The following is a 21,764-nucleotide window of genomic DNA, read 5'->3' on the forward strand; positions in this document are numbered from 1 at the left end:
GATCTCAGTCTGCTTGTACCAGGATGGGCAAGTGGCAGCCTGACTCCAAGCTTGGCCAAGGCCTAATATCTGGAAAAAAGCAAGAGGGAAGGAAGCTGGGAGAGGCTGGGTTGCACTCAGTCTGAGTACTCTGTTGGTAGCTAGCTAGATAGAGAGACAGAGGCAGCAGCCATAACATGCTCACTTTTTAATCATTGCATCTTGGGATAGATTACAGAGCTGGCTATCATTTGTTACTTTCTTCCTTTGACATTTTCAGATGACCTTTAATTTCTTGGAAAAATAGGGGGAAATTGAACTTTTGAAAACGTTCTTCATTTCAGGCACATTCCTGTACTTCAGATTTATTGTAGTGCTATTCTCCTTGTCAGCCACCCAGCTGATAGGGTGCTGTAAAATACAGCTTGATGACGGGCACACTGTAGGGGTGTATGCAAGTAACATGACTGGTTTTATTTCAAGAGATGTTTTATGAGAGTTGAGAGAGATCCTTAGCATAAAAATGTTTTTCCCCCACCCATACTATCTCGCCAGCCTATCTCAGTGTATATTGGCTGCATTGTGGAGAAGCTGCTAATAGACATTCAGGCAGGTTTTGCATGTGCATCTGGTGCCTTGTAAATCTTTTTCGTTAGCGGCTCTCCCCCTGAACCACAGAGTGGCTTTTATTAGGTGAAAGGAAGCTTGAATGCAGTTTGGCAGGGGAAGGGGCTTCTGAATCGGAAAGATGTGAGGAAGCTCAGGTGAGTGCATAGGACCATGGATTGCTGCTATCTGTTGCAACTTGGAAAGCGATTCCTAGTAAACAGTCGAATAATGTTCATAGGACAGAGGTGTTGATGTAAAATACTACTTTAAGCCACTGGGTAATATAAATGTTTGTTGCATGGGGTTAAGCTTATTTTGATTTTTGAGAAAATTGTACAGTGTGCTTAATCTCCTCCTGCTGCTATTTTAAGATTTCTTGATTTGCTGCGTCTCCTTTCTTCAACAGTACTTAGTTCCTGCTTTGTAGACTAAATACCCATTTCCTGGTCTTGTCGTTTGAAGTCCATGCCAATTCAATAATTTTCTCTTCTTATTTTCCCAGTAGGAATGCAGTCTCACAGGATGATAATAAGCATATTAAGAAAAGCCCAAGAGTCCAATTTTCGTAGACATTTTAAAAATACAAGTTACATTATTTTTGACTGGTACTTAGAAAATGGAGTTACACCATTTTATTGCCAGATAACGGGTGTGGTAGATTTGGCATCCGCAAAAACCTTACAGACATGAGGTTTGCAGCCAAACAAAATGTTGTCTTTATCAGGGCAACATCACACATTATGCTATACTGGCCATCACAGGAATGTTCCCCTGTCATTGCAAACAGATTTGCTGGCACAAATGCTCGGATAGAGCGCCAGAAACTAAAATCCTATTTAAAGTTCATTTAATAGTTCTTTGACTATTAATGACGCTTTGCACTGCAGGACACCCTGATTCTATAATTGGAGGATGGTGGCAGATGGTTGGCATTGACATAAATCACAAGTGGCTTTGTACAAGTTGATCCAAGTTGCTGTATATGTCTAATTCCTCTCATCTAGCTAACACATTCCAAGAACCATTATTCTTGGGAGTTTGTAGGGTAAGGCATGCCAGACATGACATTTCAGTTTCACTAAGTAAGAGCATCCTCCGCTGAACAAAACAAAAAACTGAATTAAACCTTCCGAAGAAAAGCTAATGGACAGTAGCTAATAAATCTGGTTCCTTACTTGGTAAAATGTGATAATGCAAAACACTGCAGGTTTCCTTGTCTGTACTTCACATCATTAGCTCCTCATATGTGATGGGGCAATTCACAGTGGAGAGAAGCATCATTTGCAAATTTTGTATTGCTAGATGTTTCCAGGATGGAAGGAGAGTAGAGCAGAAGTGGGACTTCTTCTTCTTCTTCTTCTTCTTCATCATCATCATCATCATCATCATCATCATCATCATCATCATCATAGTTTTATTGTTTATACCCTGCCCATCTGGTTGGGTTTCCCCAAGCCACTCCCCAGCCACTTACCATTTATGTCTTGTTCTGGACTCTGACATCGGAAAGCAAGTTGGTTGACATAAAATGCATGGGTACATTTTAAGTGAGGCTTGTAAATACCTTATTGTGTAGGTAGACATAGTTAGGAAGGAATAACACTAGGCAATTGGGCAGGGGCACTTTTTTGAAATGGAGAGTGCTTAAAGCCCTTTTCTGTCTGGTCATTGATGTGTCACGAGTAACTAAGTGTGGGCAGTTGAAAATGTATAGCAAGGGGGCCATTGCCATTGGAGGCTCACTCTGGCCCAGTTTGCATGACACAGTAACTATGGTGCTGTCATAGTTAATAGTTTACTGTGAATGTTGGGATGGTTCCTGTTTCAGTTCTCCTCTATTACTAGTGGGAACAATAAACTATCATGCCTGCCTCAGTGTTATGCCTGGAGTGGGGTTTGTGGTTTGCTTCACATGTTCGTTTGAAATGAAACAAGCCTCACCCCCCTATTAACTATGGCTTACTGTGCCGTGTCAACACAGCTGTTGTCCACAGTTTTCTTCAATGAATTTGTGTATGTGGGAAGCATCTGATCTGACTTGGTCTGCTGTTGCCCAAATAATTATCTTAAGGAGGGCATAGCACACAGCCTGCTGCTTCCACAGTAAAACTGCAAGACCAGTGGCTTGTGGGCAACACCCTAATAGGACAAGTAGCAACAAACCCCTGTGAGCCATGAAGTCAAGTACCATAATGTCCGCCATAATGTCTCATAGGTGGGGGTACCTTATTAAGTTTGTCATGGAGGAGGAGGAGGAGGAGTTTGGATTTGATATCCCGCCTTTCACTCCCTTTAAGGAGTCTCAAAGCGGCTAACATTCTCCTTTCCCTTCCTCCCCCACAACAAACACTCTGTGAGGTGAGTGGGGCTGAGAGACTTCAAAAAGTCAGCTAAAAAAAAGAATATTGATATTGTACTGCAATTGATATAATTGGTGATAACAATTAAATAATTTTTTTGCAATGTGTGACATGCTAAAGATCACGAACATATGGTCTTCCAAAAGTCAGAGCTGCAGCCCTATCACATCCACAATTTTGTTACATATATTCAGTAGATTTTTTTTTGGGGGGGGGGTAAAATATGAGTTGCCAGTACTCTTAAATTGATAAAAGTGCTTTGAGTGCCAGCAGAAAAAAATCTGCTACTCTGTACCGGTGATTACTGTCACAAAAAAGTCTTGCAAATATCACATCTGGCGAACAACATACATTCCTGGACAGAAATGCTATTTTTGTCTTAGCACACAGTCTTGGTGTGCGTGGGGGATGAAGAACATTTCAACCACAGTATTTCAGGGTTTTTCCTCCCCTTTCAGCTCCAGCAAAAAAATCTCAGTGGGATTGTAAACTCCCACAGATGGTATTGCAACCTCTGTAGTGTTTTGCCTGTAATGGGCAGGTGAGAATTTGTTTCTAAGAAGCCCAGCAATAAATCCGTAATTGTGACAGTTGTAACACGTACCGTGTACCTATTAGCTTCTTGCTTTAATTGCAACACCTGGAGATTCTTATTTATTATTGGTCATCTCAGAAGTATTCCGGCCTGTTGCAGCAGCGTTTGAACTTCCCATTGTTCTAGGCGCATTTTGCGACGGAATTTCATAAACGTGAGCAGTTTCTGAGCTCTGAGCCGAAGATTTCAGATTAAAATTGCCACTGTTACTCAGGAGTAAATTCCAACCAACTTCTATGGGGTTTCCTCCTAAGTAAAACGTGCATGGATTGGGGACCTGAAAACTTCCTTTTCTTTTAAACCCAACATGTTTTGTTTAGGTTTGAGTTGCCTTGTTTCATGTACTTTTAATGTATAATGTACTTTTAATTTGACATACACTAGCCAGTTAGTTACAGTGATGCTTAAAGTCAAAACAAATTTTAGAGTGGGATCACTGAAGGACACTTAAGTCTTAGGTTTGCGAATTGGACACTTAAGATGGGTGTCTGTGCCATCAGTTGTATAGGCCTTTAATATGCGTTAATTGTGGTGCCAAAAAGATTTGTTTACATGAAGGAAATGGGGTGTAGGGAGAATCCAAGGCTTGTCTGTAAAGTGGAAGGAAAGGAGGACCTTTTTCTGCCTCCCCACTTCCAACTACTCTCTGAAGACTGCAGAAGGAAGCCTCTTAAGAGTATGAGGGAGGCAGGCAGGGGAAGCGTGGCTTTGTTTTTTGAAGGCTTCAGATGAGGACTGGGTCATGTGAAAAATGAACATCAGATTTTAGTTACAGTTCATTCATTTTCAGCTTTGTATTTTTGTTATAAAAAAGTGCACCTATTCCGTTGTTGCACCCATAACTTAGGTTTAATGTGCAATTTAGCTCCTAGCTTTCATACCTCAGTTTCTAACACTGTGCTGTAGAAGATTCATTTCTGCCACTAATGCAAATGAAACCATCATAGTTATTTCAGCTTTGAACTGTAATGTTTCCTATTTCCTACCTGTATAATAGTTTATATCCACCAGTAAATGTAGGTTTTATTTTATATTTAGGGCGCTCTTGAGGCATAGAACTGATTTTACCATTGTTTTGACTAATGCCTAATTGTGGTACACATTTGAATTATTCAAACACCTTCTGTATGAGAACTGTGTGGGCCACAAGGGGGTAGACTTGGTTTTCTCTTGCCAAGTGGAGATGCTAAAGTATTCGCTGCAATATTTCACACAAAAACAATTTGTTTTTATATGGCATAATAGGGGGAAGTTCTACACTGGTCAACTCCTGGCCATTTCTAGCATATCAAATATGGTTTCCTAAGTTGCAGCCTGTTTCTGACGCTTCATTCTGATTTTGCAATACTTGTAACCCCAGCTCAGTCTTCTCTGCTCCCACTAGTAAAGGAAGTAACTGGAAGTCTCAGGGGCAAGGTTTCGAGGTACCATAAGATACATGCAAAAGCCAGCATAATACTACAGTCCCTCTTATCAAATGTGTTTGGATTGACCATTGCTATAGCACCCATACCAGGAGGATTCACATAAGTTCAACAGAGCCTTCTTCCTTCCTCTGCAAGCACACACACAGCAGTGCAACAAGCAGGTAGCGCTGTGGTCTAAACCACTGAGCCTCTTGGGCTTGCCGATCAGAAGGTTGGTGGTTCAAATCCCTGCGATGGGGTGAGCTCCCATTGCTCTGTCTCAGTTCCTGCCAAACTAGCAGTTCAAAAGCATGCCAGTGCAAATAGATGGATAGGTGCCGCTGCTGTGGGAAGGTAAACAGCGTTTCTGTGCGCTCTGGTTTCTGTCACAGTGTTTCGTTGCGCCAGAAGCGCTTTAGTCATACCGGCCACATGACCCGCAAAGCTGTCTGTGGACAGATGCTGGCTCCCTCAGCCTGAAAGTGAGATGATCGCTACAACCCCATAGCCGCCTTTGACTGGACTTAACCGTCTAGGGGTGCTTTACCTTTTTACCTCTTAGTGTGGAAGGCACACCCAAGCCCCCTGCTTCCCATAATGTTCCTGTAGCACTGCCTGCGTTTGCATGCATGCATACATGTGTGTAGAAACGGGAAAGTTATTTATTCAGATTTGTACCCAACCTTTCCTACAAGGGGAGCTCAAGGTAGCACACATGGTTTCCCCCCTCCCCATTTTATCCACCAACAACCCTGTGAAGAAGGTTAGCTCAGAGACAGTGACTGGCCCATGGTCACTCAGGGAGCTCCATGCCTGCATCAGGATTTGAACCCTGGTCTCCCAGGCGTTGGTCCATCACTCTATCCACTAAACCGCACTGGTGCTTTGATGGACTTAATGGAAGTCCTAAGTGCATGGGTGTGGCTCCACAATTGGCTTCAACAAAAAGAGATTAATTTTGATTAATTTCATCTCGTCTGCCTGCATATATTTTCTGATATAGGTGACTGAGGGTTGTATCCAACAGTTGTTCCATTTCCACTTCTCCTTGGCAGAACTTCCCCTTCCTCTCCTCCCCTACACGCCTCTCAAATCTGCTCTGGAGAATGGCAGAGGACACCCAGAACATATCTGAGAAGTATGTCGGTTGAGGAGTAGTTCTTTTGCACAAGCAGAAGTCCTTGAATAAATCAGATGATATTGTTAGATGCAGCCCATCTAACAGTGTAGGTTGTGAGTAGCTGAATTGTCCTGTGGTCTTGAATGCTAGTCTCTTTTTGTTGTTGTTGCCTGTAAATAAAGTAACATGATATCACTTGGGGTGTGAATGAGAATACTTCATTATGTGGTTATAAATTGTGCCTCATATAATTAAAGTGTTAACTACTGGATCTGACTTGAAAGTAAGCTTTGTGATGAAAAAGAATTCTTCATGATATGGTTATAAATTAGACAGATTATGGCTTTCAAATATGACATTTGAATCCTTTAAAAAAGCAAACAGCTTTTCTCCCAGGTGATTTAAGTCAGAATGTCTGAGCTGTAAATTTATGAGGGAGTTGTGCCTTTAGAAATAAAACATTCAAGTTGTGCTAGTCCTTTAATAAAACATAATCTCTTGTTCAGTGATTTCAGGGCATACTAAAAATGCAGATTTCTGGAATTGTACTGTGAAAGAGAGCACCTTGTTAATTTCTGCACTTGACTTGTGGCGTGTTGTTATAATCCTAAATTATATGCATTCATCCACCAGAAGATAGCCACGTGTTGTGAAACTAGATTAGGGTGCAGAGGAATCCTGCATTTGTTCAGAGATTTGTTCTGAACCCCATTATGGTAGCATTATATTCATAACTTCAACAATTTGTATGACTGCACACATTAAGTTGACACACAGTGCTGGGAGCCAATTCAACATCTTGCTTATTTTTAGGCATTGTCCCTTCCATTGTTGTGGACCTTTAAAGGGTTATTTTATTGTATACCCCACTTAGTCTGTTCCCCCTAAGTGATTTGCCAGAAAAAAATCCAGCCTCCAACTACAGTAAAATAAAGATTAAAAATCAATTTAAATAAAATGGTACAGAACAAAGAAGCATTAAGGCTAAAGGAGACAGCACAAAAATAAAGGAAATCAGCCTTAAAATTTACCTGCTTGAAAAAAAAAACACCACCAATTAAAAATAAAGAGAAGAAAATGCACCTGTTTAAAAACAGGAAGAGAGTATGCTTAACAGACCTCCCAAGGGAAACAATTCCAGAATTGCCACCCGAAGAAGGCCCTGTTCCTAGTATTCGCCAACGGGTTATTTAAAAGGCTGGAGTGCAGAGACTCTGATGCTTATTTCAGGGCTTTGACAGGTTCACGTCAGCAGGTGATCCTTAAATTAAGCTACTCACAGGCAACTCAGGAGTTTTAAAGGTTAACACAACACTTTAAATTGAAACTGGATTTGTGTAATAGGTTCCAACTACCGTACACCTAGAAGATTCTGGCAGCTGTGTTATTTTCTTCTAGTTGCAGTTTCTGAACTGTTTTTAAAGCTAGCCCCGTAGAGAGCATTGCAGTAGTTCAAGCTGGGTGTAATTAATGCATGAGTAACTGAGGACACAAAGGATGCGGGTGGCGCTGTAGTCTAAACCACTGGGCCTCTTGGGCTTGCCGATCAGAAGGTTGGCGGTTCGAATCCTTGTGACGGGGTGAGCCCCCGTTGTTCGGTCCCAGCTCCTGCCAACCTAGCAGTTCGAAAGCACACAAAAAAGTGCAAGTAGATAAATAGGTACCGCTCCGGCGGGAAAGTAAACAGTGTTTCCGTGCGCTGCTCTGGTTTCAGTGTTCCATTGCGCCAGGAGCGGCTTAGTCATGCTGGCCACGTGACCCAGAAAAACTGTGGACAAACGCCGGCTCCCTCGGCCTGTAAAGCAAGATGAGCGCCGCAACCCCAGAGTCATCTGCAACTGGACTTAACCGTCAGGGGTCCTATACCTTTACCTTTTTTAACTGAGGACACACACCCCACCCATGTAGGATTGTGGTTGGTTAGCCTGCCAGAGAACATGAAAGTTCCTCTCAGTCACTGACAGTACTTAGCATGCAGGGATAATGCTGGATAAAAGCATGCCCTTTTAAATTGAGCTCCACTTACAGAATTGCTTCTTGTGGTATCTTGTATCTGCATTGTTCCCTGTATGTGTAAGAGTGCTGCTCTGTATAGCTTAGATTGGTCCTGGCTGTGCACGCTGCAGTTCTCATACAGAGGTCCCTGTGCATATAGCAAGTTCTCTTGTGTTGGGAGCGCTGCTGTTACAGGTTTCCAAACTCAGAGGGAGCCCTCTGCTTGTATGTGCAGGAAGTGGGGCTTTTTTGGCCATATGGTGAAGGTCGGGTGGGAGGGAATGTTTCTTGCATTAGTGCAGGCACCCCCAAACTCGGCCCTCCAGATGTTTTGGGACTACAACTCCCATCATCCCTAGCTAACAGGATCGGTGATCAGGGATGATGGGAATTGTAGTCCCAAAACATCTGGAGGGCCGAGTTTGGGGGTGCCTGCATTAGTGCCTCACCCTTGATACATATTCATTGAATGTAGGGATGTCACCTGCCCGTATAATACAGGATTGACTCATTTTTCAGTGTAAAATGCTACGCCCTGTATTGATACAGTTTTTTCCTGTATTTCAACACTCTCTCTGTCTCCCACTTTAGGAATCCTCTCCAAATGTATGTGTTTGAAAGGGTGTGTAAACGGTTATAGGAACCATAGGACTGTAGAGTTGAAAGGGACCTCAAGAGTCCTTTCGTCCAATCCCCTGCAAATGCAGGAACCTTCTGCCCAACGTGGGGCTTGAACTCATCGCCCTGAGATTAAGAACTCTTCTACCTTCGTAAAGATAAAGTGCTTTATGTGTGTTATAACACTGTGACACCAGATGGCACTGTGGAATCCCGTTTTTCGCCAACGGGATTTCCCTGTATGAAGTTTACAATGTGCTTAACTGAATCGCTTCTTTGATGTGTCTAGATCTAGCCTAAGAGTCTCATGCTCTACTAGAATCTTTATTTATTGCATTAGCCGTGTGGCCATAGCATAATATAAATTGAGATAACAACATAAAATAGGGGTGGGGAGGTAAAGGTAGATATCGTCCTGTGCGATTACTTAAACAAACAAACAAAACAACAAAAAAACTGTTGAGGCTGGAGGAGGACCGTTAAAGGGTCCTTCAGCTCCTCAGATATGTCCTAGTTCGATTGTCCTTGTACAATAAGGCTACTTGGGACTTCGTTCGGTTGTGCGGCGTATCGACTGCAGCTGTGGTGTTAAAGAAGACGTTGGTGCCACTTTCCTCTTCATCACACTAAGCAGGAAGTTTGCTGTCATCTCGGTAATCCAACAATCAGAATCCTGCAGAAAGAGGGACACTATCCAAGGCTGGATTGGGAGATGAAGCTTATTCACTAGGGGGGTTAAAAACCGAGATCTTTCATCTGTCCAGTTGGGACAGAAGAGCATTACATGGTCCATAGTCTCCAGGGCCGTGTCATTACAAGAGCATGTTCTATTTGCAATGGGAACTCTGGAATAACGACCCGACAGAACTGCTGTAGGAAAACAGTTGAGACGGGCACAGGTAAAGGCCCTACGCTTAGCCTCCGAAGAAATTGTGAAGCAGTATAGAGGGATCCCTTCAGGGGGTGGAATAGCTAGGGCTAGGCCTGAACACGGTCCTCTTGCATAGGAAGCTGTGTTAGAAAAATCAAGTTGCTGTAGTTTCTTTTTAATTAGATGTAGGGCCGCCGGGCTGATACACTCTAAGTTAAGGACAGTTTTACAGTTCAAATTGAGAAGAGAGCGGAATTTGAGATTAATTGTAGTTTTCCAAGGAGAATTATGAATATCTCTTAGGATCAGATTGGAAAAACCACCTCTAATTCGAGCATCCGATGTTAGTAGGTGGAAGCTGTAGGAAATGGCTCGGCTCCATGCTCGTTTAACAATTGAGGACTGGGCGAACTCGAGTCGTAGGGCTGCACCTGAGACACATCTCGGGACGCCGGAAAGAGACCTCAGAAACATATGAAGTGGGCGATCCAAGTTACCTGATAATGCTCTACTAAGTTACAGATAGGTAGCCGTGTTGGTCTGCCATAGTCAAAATAAAAAAAATCCTTCCAGTAGCACCTTAAAGACCAACTAAGTTAGTTCTTGGTATGAGCTTTCGTGTGTATCTGAAGAAGTGTGCATGCACACGAAAGCTCATACCAAGAACTAACTTAGTTGGTCTTTAAGGTGCTACTGGAAGGAATTTTTTTATTATGCTCTACTAACTGAGCCATATTTAAGCTCTAGGTAGCCAAGAGCAGACAGATTTAGAAATTTGTGTGTGTGAAATTCCAGAGGGGGCATCCTGTAAGACAGCAGTAGATCAGAATGGATTGCTTTCACATCAGCGCCAGATGAGGGGGAAATGCCCCCCAACTTCCCTACCCTGCCCTGCCCTGTATTTTGCCAGAACAAAGGTGGCAACCCTAATTGAATGGATGTAGAATGACATAAAGGGGATTTTAGGAGAGGCACATTTTAATGCAGACTTTGCCAACTTGGTGCCCTCCATATGCTTTTAGTCTAGCACTTTCACCAACCCCAGCCAGCACAGCTGTCTCCCAAAACATATGTTTTAGAGGTCTTTAAAGGTAAAGGGACCCCTGACCATTAGGTCCAGTCATGGCCGACTCTGGGGTTGCAGCGCTCATCTCGCTTTATTGGCCGAGGGAGCTGGCGTACAGTTTCCGGGTGATGTGGCCAGCATGACTAAGCCGCTTCTGGCAAACCAGAGCAGCGCACGGAAATGCCGTTTACCTTACCGCCGGAGTGGTACCTATTTATCTACTTGCACTTTGACGTGCTTTTGAACTGCTAGGTTGGCAGGAGCAGGGACCAAGCAACGGGGGCTCACCCAGTCACGGGGATTCGAACCACCGACCTTCTGTTCGGCAAGTCCTAGGCTCTGTGGTTTAACCCACAGCGCCACCCACGTCCCTTTTAGAGGTCTTAGAGGTCAGTATTAAAAATATTGGCCATTAACCATTCTTTCCCCCTTAACTATGCTAGTTAGATTTTGTGCTTCAGAAAGAATTTCAATAATTGTTGAGTTTTTCAGCTAGTTGAGCCTTCAGTCGCATTAGACATATGTATGTCTCTCAAAGCCTGAATAGGAATCTAAAACGTGACTGGTCTGATGATTTTGAAGGAACATTTTGATGGGTTTTGGTATTGGGTCGCTGTTAGCCAGCCTGATAGGTTCTTCTCCATTCACGTTGGCTGTTCCACACATTGCCTGGCATAATTATTTGCTTGACTAGCATTAGCATAAATCAATTTTCACTTGATTATTTGGTGCGTCAGTTTCTGCAAAATCTCATAACACTGGTCATATTTCATCTACATTATACGAGTAGTCTACTTAATGTCATGTGATGATTAATTACATAATTAATTCTTGCCAATAAAAATATAGCTCTTAGTGAGCTTTTTATCAGAATCTTTTTAACAATCCTGTGCCATCACTGTTCCAAAATATTGTAAAGCAATATCTAAAACTGAGACCTCCCTTGGCAGGTATAATTATTTTAATGGGTTAATTAAGAATCCAACATTTTAATAGCACACACCTTATTAATTGTCTCATTATATCCTGACAATATATCTGCTTTCAAAAAGGCAAGGAGAATGTTCTGAGGTGGTGGTGTTGTTGTTTTTTTAAAATTCTTAACATTAAACAGAATGACAGCCTTCTTCTGTTAGAGCAACAGATTACCATGCCTTGTGTATCCTTTCTCCCAAAGGAGTTTCTTCCAAGGGTGTCAGAGGAGCAATGTAGAAATTGCTTATCCAGTGGCTTTTTATACTTCCAACTGTCTAGCCTTGAAGATTATTATTGGCAAAATTATGGCTTGGAACCTGAGGTTCTAGTTGTTGGCGAGAGGGCCTTGTGACCAAAGCTCCTTTCACAAAATGCTCCCAGTGGCAGAATGGATGAGATGCCTTTTGTTTTTTTCCCTTTCCCCAAGAAGCCAGTTAAGCAAAAAATACAGTTTATTTAGGAAAACGGAATATAGAAACAAAATAATGAAAAAAAAAAATCCTTCCAGTAGCACCTTAAGAGACCAACTAAGTTTGTTATTGATATGAGCTTTCGTGTGCATGCACACTTCAGGTACGCACGAAAGCTCCAATAACAAACTTAGTCGGTCTCTAAGGTGCTACTGGAAGGAATTATTATTATTTTGTTTCGACTACGGCAGACCAACACGGCTACCTACCTGTAACTAGGAATATAGAAGATTAGGCATGTAGAAAAGGCACAGAAAATAGCATTGTAGATGACTTAGCTTTCTAAGTATAAACTAGTGCTTGAAAAGCCCGTGGATATTCCTAGTCCACGTTAAAGATCCAAGTGTGTTATCCTCCAGCAAAGAGTTGCAGGGTTTATACAAAAAGTTGGGTCTGTTCTGTAAGCAAAGCGCATCACACCCTGCTAGTGCAAAACATTTTCTTATGACAGAAGTACCATTGATACATGATGACACCACAGCCCTGTGTAGGATAGAACAGATTACTGGAGATGTTTGAAGAATCTAGATCTAGAACCTAAGCGCTCTGTCCTGTGCTCAGTGAGGCATCATGCATTCGACTGAGAGGGCGCTAAGCCATCCCCATCATGGCTGTCTTTATATGGCAAGCTGTCTGTGTGCAGTGCCTCCCGCAGGGAAGAATGGATGTTTCCCCTTTATGGCACCAGAAAAGCTTTCTATTGGAAGACTGAAATGGTATATAGAGAGAATCCCTTTGGCACACCATTGTATGCAGATGGTTTGCTGCATGAAGGCAGTAAACATGGAGAGAACTTTAAAGCCAACTGGCAGCCATCTCATATGCGCCAGTCCTAAAGCAGACAAAAGCTGTAGTATCTCATGTGTATGTTTCCCCATCCCTGGTTTACAATGTACATAGTTTTATAACGGCAGCAACATCTTTTAAAATAATTAAAAGTTTGTGATGTTTCCCTTGGTTGTATAATTTGCTGTGTTGAGTTTAATTTCATTTTTCTATCGTTGCTGTGTATCTTTTTTTAGTCTTCCAAATGCCTCTGAGGTTTCCCCCCCAAAAAAACCACAATTATTTTTCTTCAAGTGCAGTCAGTATTTCTGGGAGCATACCCTCTTCCCTGAAAGAAAGAACACGACAGGAAGCCAAAGCTATAAAGCAGAAATTGCATTCGAAACCTCATTCTAAAGCCTCGGCAATTATGAAAACTTATATAGGAAAAACGATGGAGCATTCAGAAAGGAAGGAGACACCAGATGGAGGTGAGTGCAGAAAGGATGTGAAGTGGAATCCTATGAATGTTTAAAGTTCCACTGAGTTCACTGGGGCTTATTCCCCAAACCCTGTATATAGGATTGTAGCTTTAGGCGAAATAGCAAACCACTTAAGATAATAGGGTAGCGGTGGAGGAAAGTTTGCCTGTAGTGGGTGACCGATGTTTTATGCAATAGGTAGACACTGGGTCATTTATTAAGGGGTATTCAACAAATAATGCAAAACCTCAAAACAATACATTCCTGCACAAGCTAACACCTGATGAAATATTCTTAAATTGTGTGTGTTACATGCCTTCATTTGGGTGGCAGTACGTAAAAAAGAAAAATATTTTAGGTCTGTTCCCTGCCCCCTACCCCATAGGAATTAACATTGGCTCAACTAATTTAGTCAGATTGCAGCGTAGAAATGAGGGTACTGATTAGGATTTGAAGAGCTGTACTAAAAGCTCAAGTGTGTCTCTGCTTTGCAAAAGTGGTATACAGGGCTGGTCTGGAGTCAGAGCCCAAGTTATCAGAGTCCAAAACAAGAGTTGAGGTGAGAGGCAAGGTCAGGGCAGTCAAAGTCATGTTCAAGTTGGTCTGTGGACGGTTGAGAGCATAGGCAATGACCAGGTCCTGGGCAGTCCAAGGTCAGATGCAATCTAACCAGTCAGATTGGTCACAGTGCTGCTGAAAAAAAACATTTGTTCCAGCCAGGCACTGGGCTTTTTTGAGCTGGAGCTGCTGGAACAACACAGTAGATCCAGCTGACTCCTGCCAGTTGTCTTCAATAGGAGGATATTACTCCCATGGCGTCCTTGCCTTCTGATAGGGTGGGTTTCTGTCTGGCATTTGAGGTGCCATCTCTCCCTTGGGCTCAGGATTCATTCAGCCTTGGCATCACAGAGGCCATACCCACCCATGGTGCCTATGGCTCGTCCTCAGCCTCCTCTAAGGCTCCTGGTCCCTAGCCCCAATACTGAACCTTATCCAGGGCTGCTTGTAATTCCGAGACTGCTGATTAGGAATCCCCAGCTGTGACACCATAGACTCTTGACCTTGGAATCTTCATCCACTTGCAGAATTTGCCCCTAGACCTCGTGCATGGAGGCTAGTAGCTAAAGTGATAGATCATGTTCTTTGCCTGCATAAAGCCCCCGGTCCAATACCTGGGATCTCCATTCAGAATCATCAGATGATATAAAAGACTTTTCCCTGAAACCTTGGACAGCCAGTCAGAGTAGATGATACAGGGCTAATTGGACAAATAGTCTGACAGCTTATTATGGTGCAAGTTATTTATATTACAATCAGACAAATAGTCACACACTTTTGTGAGTGACTACTGCATTCCCTGAATAATCTAGAAATCTGTTCTTGTGGTGATCCTGTCAAATAGCCCATTCTATGCAACTGGTTTTTTGTGTGGGATCTCCCTGCAATTTTCTGTTTCTCAGTGACACTTTCCCTGCTCTGATTCCTGACCCGAGAGTCAGTGTTGAAACTTGCTAATGCTGGAGAACTCAGTATTGCTGTGGGTCTGACACCTCCTTTATCTGACGCAAAAGCAAAGAGAATAGAGAGCATTTTGTAGCCTGCTCTCACGCATGCAGATTTGCAGCAGGGTCTCTGCATGAGCAGCTCAGCCCTTCGCCATGTCTGCCTTGTTTGTTTTGTGGCTCTGTTTAAGTCCCTCTTTCCCATGACTCCAGGGACCCGTGACTTATGAGATCAGTTCCACACATTGTGTCTTGATCTTCAAGCTGCTATTTCCTTTACATCGAAGGCAGTTGGAGCCTTTTCTTCTATACACTTTTGATAAGCATTTACACACTTTTCTGGGGAGTTTTGCTTGCTTGTTATATTCAAGCCTGCTGAGACATGATTGGACGGTTCTCTCCCAGAGCTGCTTACCGTGCTGTAGTTATTGTCCCCAGGTTTTCACTTTTTAAAAATAAAAATAAAAAAGATACAATAATAATTTACATCACGGTTCTTCATCTGAATCGTAGGGTAGGGATGGGGAAGAAATTAATTTCTGTTCATATTTAAAGGAGAACGTACTTACTTTGCACTTTCTGAAACACTATGTGAACTGAAGCACACCCATGCTTTGAAAGGCACACTTCTCTGAAACTTACACTTACAATGTGGGTTTTCAACCAGTTAATGTGTGCAAATTGTATATATTGGGTAAAGGATGCATAGAGTCATATATTAGTGAAAATGGCGTTCAAAAATCCATTGTGCTCTGGATAATTTCCTTCCAAAAATGTGTCTATGGGGCAAGATTACATATAAATATACACATATCAGGAAAAATTCACACTAAAATGCTGGTGAATTCTCATGAGGACTCTCTTGAAAATAAAATAAAGTAAAATTCAAACTAATGTGAAAATGTAGAGAGCAAAATCTTTTAACTTTCACTACAAATGACAGACAGCTACAGGTGCATAGAATAAGTTTTGTAGCTTTCTTCAAAGTTTATTTCCTTCCTATAAATTAACACTGCAACAGTATGTGTCTGAACCTACATGTGTGTAGGTTCTTTAGCATACGCTAAAGAGAAATTTAAGGTCTTTTGCTGGAATTACAACGTGTGCTTGTTATGAATAACCCTTAACCTTATGCCCGCAAGAACATCTCACACCAAAGGAATAAAGAAAGATTGATTTATTATACAAAATACATAAATGCTACTTCAGAGACCAAAATTGCAATTTAAGCAAGCAGCAACTCCTACAATACACCCACCCACACCCCTTTATCTAAGGAGTGAAGTTATTTACAGAAATGTGGGTGAGACAGTTTTGCCAGCAGCGCCCACACTAAGAGTAAGGAATGGAAAGGGAAGAGTATACCTGTCCTTAAAGTGAAGTGGGAAGAGAAAAGGAGAGTTTCTCATTGGAGCTAGGGATAGCTATGATAGCCAGCTAACTATTGAAGTCTGGGGTTTTTAGCTAATGTCTCTTAGTAGGGAAGGGAGGGGAGGGGCTTTGAGGTGACTCATTCCTGTCTCACTCCCCCCCCCCCCAATTTCTCACCTTGCCCATCTTGCAGACTTAAGAGTTTGAAAGAACTCTTAATATCCTAGAGAGAAATGAACCAGACAGGACCTGGCCATCTTTTTGTGTGCTCTCTGCCTTACCCTTGTCTTGATAGCCCTCATTCAGGAGCTTGAATAGGCTGTGCTTGGCAACTAAATTTGCATGTGCTGATCTTTGCAAAGTGTGATGGCACATTTTGAGATGAGGTATTGGGCTTCTACCAAGGTCAAGCAAGTTTCATGACGCACGGCATACAGTGGTACCTCGGGTTACAGACGCTTCAGGTTATAGACTCCACTAACCCAGAAATAGTACCGCAGGTTAAGAACTTTGCTTCAGGATGAGAACAGAAATCGCGCGGCGGCAGCGGGAGGCCCCATTAGCTAAAGTGGTACCTCAGGTTAAGAACAGTTTCAGGTTAAGAACGGACCTCTGGAACGAATTAAGTCCTTGACCTGAGGTACCACTGTATTTAAGTTATGTCAACCTTTACACTTACGCTATGATCTATAGAGATAAACCATAGAAATAAGTTCAAATCCATACACCTGTTCACAATGCATTCAGCAGAATCCAGATATATGCAAATCAAATTGCGTGTCGAGATCATTCTCTTCCCTCCCTCTTGCTGAAAGGAAAAGACTGACTGTGCATGGCGGCACACACTGGTTACCTGCGAAGCAAGGGCAGTGGGTAAGGCTGCAAGTGCATGGAAATTGGTCGCAGACTAGATGAAGCTATTTTACCCAAGCGCAGCAAGGTGTTCAGTGCAGGTGATTCTGTGTGACTATGTCACCTATAGCTGAACCTGGCTAATGGCCTAGGCATTAATTCCCCAGCCTTTTTCGGGTCAATCATAGAATCATAGAGTTGGAAGAGACCACAAGGGCCATCAAGTCCAACCCCCTGCCAAGCAGTTGCTCTCTTAAATATATCAAGCCAGTACAGTGGTGCCTCGCAAGACGAAATTAATCCGTTCCGCGAGTCTCTTCGTCTTGCGGTTTTTTTCGTCTTGCGAAGCACAGCTATTAGCGGCTTAGCAGCTATTAACGGCTTAGCGGCTTTAAGAAAAAGGAAACAAACTCGCAAGAACTCGCAAGACGTTTCGTCTTGCGAAGCAAGCCCATAGGGAAATTTGTCTTGTGAAGCGACTCAAAAAACGGAAAACCCTTTCGTCTAGTGAGTTTTTCGTCTTGCGAGGCATTCGTCTTGTGGGGCACCACTGTACTGTTTAATGTTGATGGATGGTATCAGATAAAATTCTGTTCTCTATCAGACACGACCATTGAAATATATGTTCTCTTTCAGGGCACCACCAGTTACCAGAAAAAAAGAAACCCTCACGAGTTTTAGAAAAAAGATCTGCATCGGGCACCCAGAAATCAACTACTAAAGAAACTGCAGCTTCAACATCTCTGGCAAAGAAGTTTGGAATAGCTTTTTTAGAGCTGAACCTCATGCCCCTCTTGTCAGGTATTTCCCCACCCTCACACCCCCACCGCCCCACTACTTTGGGGGGGGGGTAAGGTTGCAGGGCGAAGTGGTTAGATCAGGCTTCCTCAACCTCGGCCCTCCAGATGTTTTTGGCCTACAACTCGCATAATCCCTAGCTAGCAGGACCAGTGGTCAGGGATGATGGGAATTGTAGTCTCAAAACATCTGGATGGCTGAGGTTGAGGAAGCCTGGCTTAGATGTTATGTAGTTTGGTATTGTCAAATGCTCGAGCAGCTTGTTACAGAGGTGAATGAGAGGGTGGCTTATTTTATTGCGAGAAGCTGCATTGTAAGTGTTGGGACAAATACTGGCTCTGCCAAGACAGTGTGCGAAATGGATAGCCCAAAGCGGTACGTCCTGTCTGTAAAGTCAGAACATAACATGCATATATATGTGAGTAGAAAAGGGGATGGCATCTTGTTGTGCTGAAAATCTAGTGATTTCTGAAAGCTGCTGTGGATTTGAAGTAGACCAGCCTTGTAAACAAATCCACAAGCATTAACTGACTTACCAGCCCATCTGTGTACACTTAGGTTAGTAATTGACCCCCATAAGGCAAAGGAAGGACAAACTTTTCAAAATTTAAAATAGCTGGAGGAGGGGGGAAGTCAAAAGGTGAGTGAGGCTTGGGGGTGGAAATATTGCCTCATGTTGTAGACAAGACTTCCTTAACCTTGAGCCCTCAGATATCATTGGACTACAACTCCCATCATATCTGACGGTTGGCCAGGCTGAGTGGAGATTGGGGTATGTGTGCTCTTTGACAACATCGGTGGACTCCAAGATTGGGGAAAGCTGCTGTAGACAATTGAGTGACACTTTTCCTACGTTATCATCTACCCCTGCCTTTGTGATACTGCTTATGAATGATGTTGAACATGTTACTCCTGTCAGTATTTAATTAGTGCTGGCAGTTTGCCAGGCTCTGTACAGAAGTGGAATCGTGCATGCTCAGAGGCTAGAAGTGAGAAGGTTAAGGCATAAACTTACAGGCACAGCTGCTATATTGGTTAGAAGGATAACAGGCATGGGAGATCTATGATCAAAGGATTCAGATTGCCACTTCCTAATGTACATTTTCCTGTCCGGACTCAGCCAGTAACAGGAATTGTGGTTTTGTGAATTGACTGGTCCTCATAAGGGTTTGCTGTATTGCAAATTAAGAAAGACATTAAAATTACTGAGATTTCTCCCTTTGGTTTTTCTTAGTGTTTGCAAACATAACTCTTCTTGCAAAAACAGTCTGGTATCTGTCAAAATAAAATGTCAGGAAAAGGTTTCATTGTCTGTGGGGTTTTAAATTTTTAAATATAGTTAAAAGGCTGCAGTTCAAGAATTTTTCTTTCTTTCTTTCAGATCAGTGCAGGTTAATCTTAGAGCTGCTTCATATATCCCCCACCAAACACATCTTTGTATAGAAAAACACACATACAGAGCACAAGGTTTTTTTCTTCTTCCTGCAGCCAGTGTGCATGCAATTCAGCTACTGCTGTATATTTCCATGTAGGAAAAATATAGCAGCTTACAGGAAATACGGCCTCAATAAGGCTTTAAAATGTTGCATGTTGGGTGATAGGAACATTCTGCCTGCCTGCTGTGCTGTTGAACGGTTCAGCTAATACAATTTGCAGAGATGTGCACTTTCTTTTCTGACATCACTGCTGCCCAAACTGCAGAAGCCTGAAAGGTAAAAGCTCGTGGTGATTTCACTTCTATTAGGAATGCAAGGTACATAGCAGCAACCCCCTGAGACTGCATGCTGCTTTGCTGGTTCAGCTGACAGCTTACATACAAATTATCTTTTTGCTGCATGCTTCCGGACGTTTTGCTTTTAATTGAAGCTGAGGCTTCAAGGGCATTGATGCATTAATTGGACGGCACTCTGGCACATTCAGAGCTCCTCTCAGTTTCTCTTGCGCTTTGTAATTTTGTTCAGCAAATCTGCACTACTACTGATACAGGCTGTTTCCCTTCAGTTCTGTTCAGATTAGTGCATACTTGTAACAGATGTAGTACAATGAATGCTAAAAGTATTCCATGCCTTGTGGTTGCAAGTGAGGTTTGCAAAGCCTTTGCCTTCTATTTCTCCTTTGGAGTGCTCCCTCTTCTGGCACCCTGTTTTCATGTGCAATATGAAGTTCTGCTGCTGGCATGTGGGCTCCCCCTGCTGGCCCCTCCAACGGGGTGAGCTCCCCTTGCTCTGTCCCAGCTCCTGCCAAACTAGCAATTTGAAAGCATGCTAGTGCAAGTAGATAAATAGGTGACGGGAAGGTAAACGGTGTTGTTGTGCGCTCTGGTTTGTGTCATGGGGTTCTGTTGCGCCAGAAGCGGTTTAGTCCTGCTGGCTACATGACCTGGAAAGCTGACTGTGGACAAACGCCGGCTCCCTTGGCCTGAAAGTGAGATGAGTGCCGCAACCCCAGAGTCGCCTTTGACTGGACTTAACTGTCCAGGGGTCCTTTACCTTCCCTTTCCCCTGCTAGTGATCTGCAGTACTTCCAATGACAATTTCTAAAAATGACCCTTGAGAAATAGGATTTCCTATTGAGTTCAAGGCCTGTCCATTCATTGACTGTGAGGACTGTTGATAAGGAGATGGCTGAAAATATGTGGCAGGGGCAATGAGTGAGTGAGATAGAGAGAGAGAGAGAGAGAGAGAGAGAGAGAGAGAGAGAGAGAGATGCTAATGGACAGTTGGGTTCTTTTTAAGCCAGTAGCTGACATAATGGAGAGAAGAATTAGGGACTAACTTTGGAGAGGTAAAAATAAGCAAGCTGGAGCAGGGGAATGGAAGACAAAATTACAAAGTGCAGATGAGTAAGAAATGCTCCAGTCAGAAGGTTAAGAGCAACGGGGCAGGGGGGAAGATCACGCTTATAAAATGGAAGCAATTTAGTTTTATGTGTCATTTCCTCCTAAGTAGTATGTTTTTATCATATACTAACACAACCACCACCATTATTAAAATTACTGCCCGCCCTTCACCAGCAGGTGTCAAAGCAGGTTACATCAATTTAAAATTCAGTATTTAAAGTGTTGGCAGCAGGAGAGCTGGAAAGGAGGTAGTAATGGGGGAGAGTGGGGAGAGATGCTCTTTGATGCTGCTTGTTGATTTCACATGCTGTTCCGTTGCAGGACTGCAATGATTGGAAGCGTTTTTAGAGAGTTGGGCACACATGAGCAATAAAGGGAGGGAGCAGGTCTAGTCTAGGCCAAGGAAATCTTTTAAAAAAATACCATGGGTCCCACTCATGGCCATATGTGGTGGTCATATTCCTACATAGGAAGTTGCCTTATACTGAGACAGGAGGACCATGAGTCCATCACTCTTGCATGGTCTACACTGACTGGCAGTAGCTCTCTAGCCTGGAGAAGCAGGGGATTGAAGCAAGGATCTCCTGCATGCTCAGGAAATGCTCTCTCACTGAGCTGTGGCCCTTCCCCAAAGGAGCTCCCTCCTTCCTTTGCAATTGTGACAGGAGTTGGCTAGAAAAGAACGCACTGTTAGGTTGCCCTAGTCTTTGCTTCTTTCTCTGCAGGTTCTTGCATTTGTTAAAGTGGCACAAATGACCAAATGATGTGGTGTGGTTTCTCCAGAGACTAAGCCTAAAAAAGGTAAAGGACCCCGGATGGTTAAGTCCAGTCAAAGGTGACTATGGGGTGTGGTGCTCATCTTGCTTTCAGGCCAAGGGGAGCCAGTGTTTGTCCACAAATAGCTTTCTGGGCCATGTGGCCAACATGACTAAACCGCTTCTGCTGCAATGGAAGCCAGAGCACACGGAGATGTCATTTACCTTCCTGCCAGCGGTATCTATTTATCTACTTGCACTGGTGTGCTTTTGAACTGCTAGGTTGGCAGAAGCTGGGACAGAGCAACAGTAACTCACCCGATTGCAGGGATTTGA

General features: G+C 43.0%; 1 protein-coding gene across 4 annotated transcripts in view; it reads left to right on the plus strand.

The window, feature by feature from the left end:
- The window catches only part of CFAP92 (cilia and flagella associated protein 92 (putative)), a 54,266-nt gene that overhangs the window by 15,171 nt on the left and 17,331 nt on the right, over nucleotides 1-21,764 (plus strand). For all 4 annotated transcript variants that reach the window (XM_082211857.1, XM_082211855.1, XM_082211856.1 and 1 more), the window contains 2 exons: nucleotides 13,145-13,320; nucleotides 17,673-17,837. In XM_082211857.1, the coding sequence (XP_082067983.1) occupies nucleotides 13,145-13,320; nucleotides 17,673-17,837 (341 nt within the window). The remainder of the gene's footprint in view (nucleotides 1-13,144; nucleotides 13,321-17,672; nucleotides 17,838-21,764) is intronic.

Source organism: Podarcis vaucheri (genome assembly GCF_965113315.1).
Source record: "Podarcis vaucheri genome assembly, chromosome: 2".
Taxonomy (NCBI): Eukaryota; Metazoa; Chordata; class Lepidosauria; order Squamata; family Lacertidae; genus Podarcis; species Podarcis vaucheri.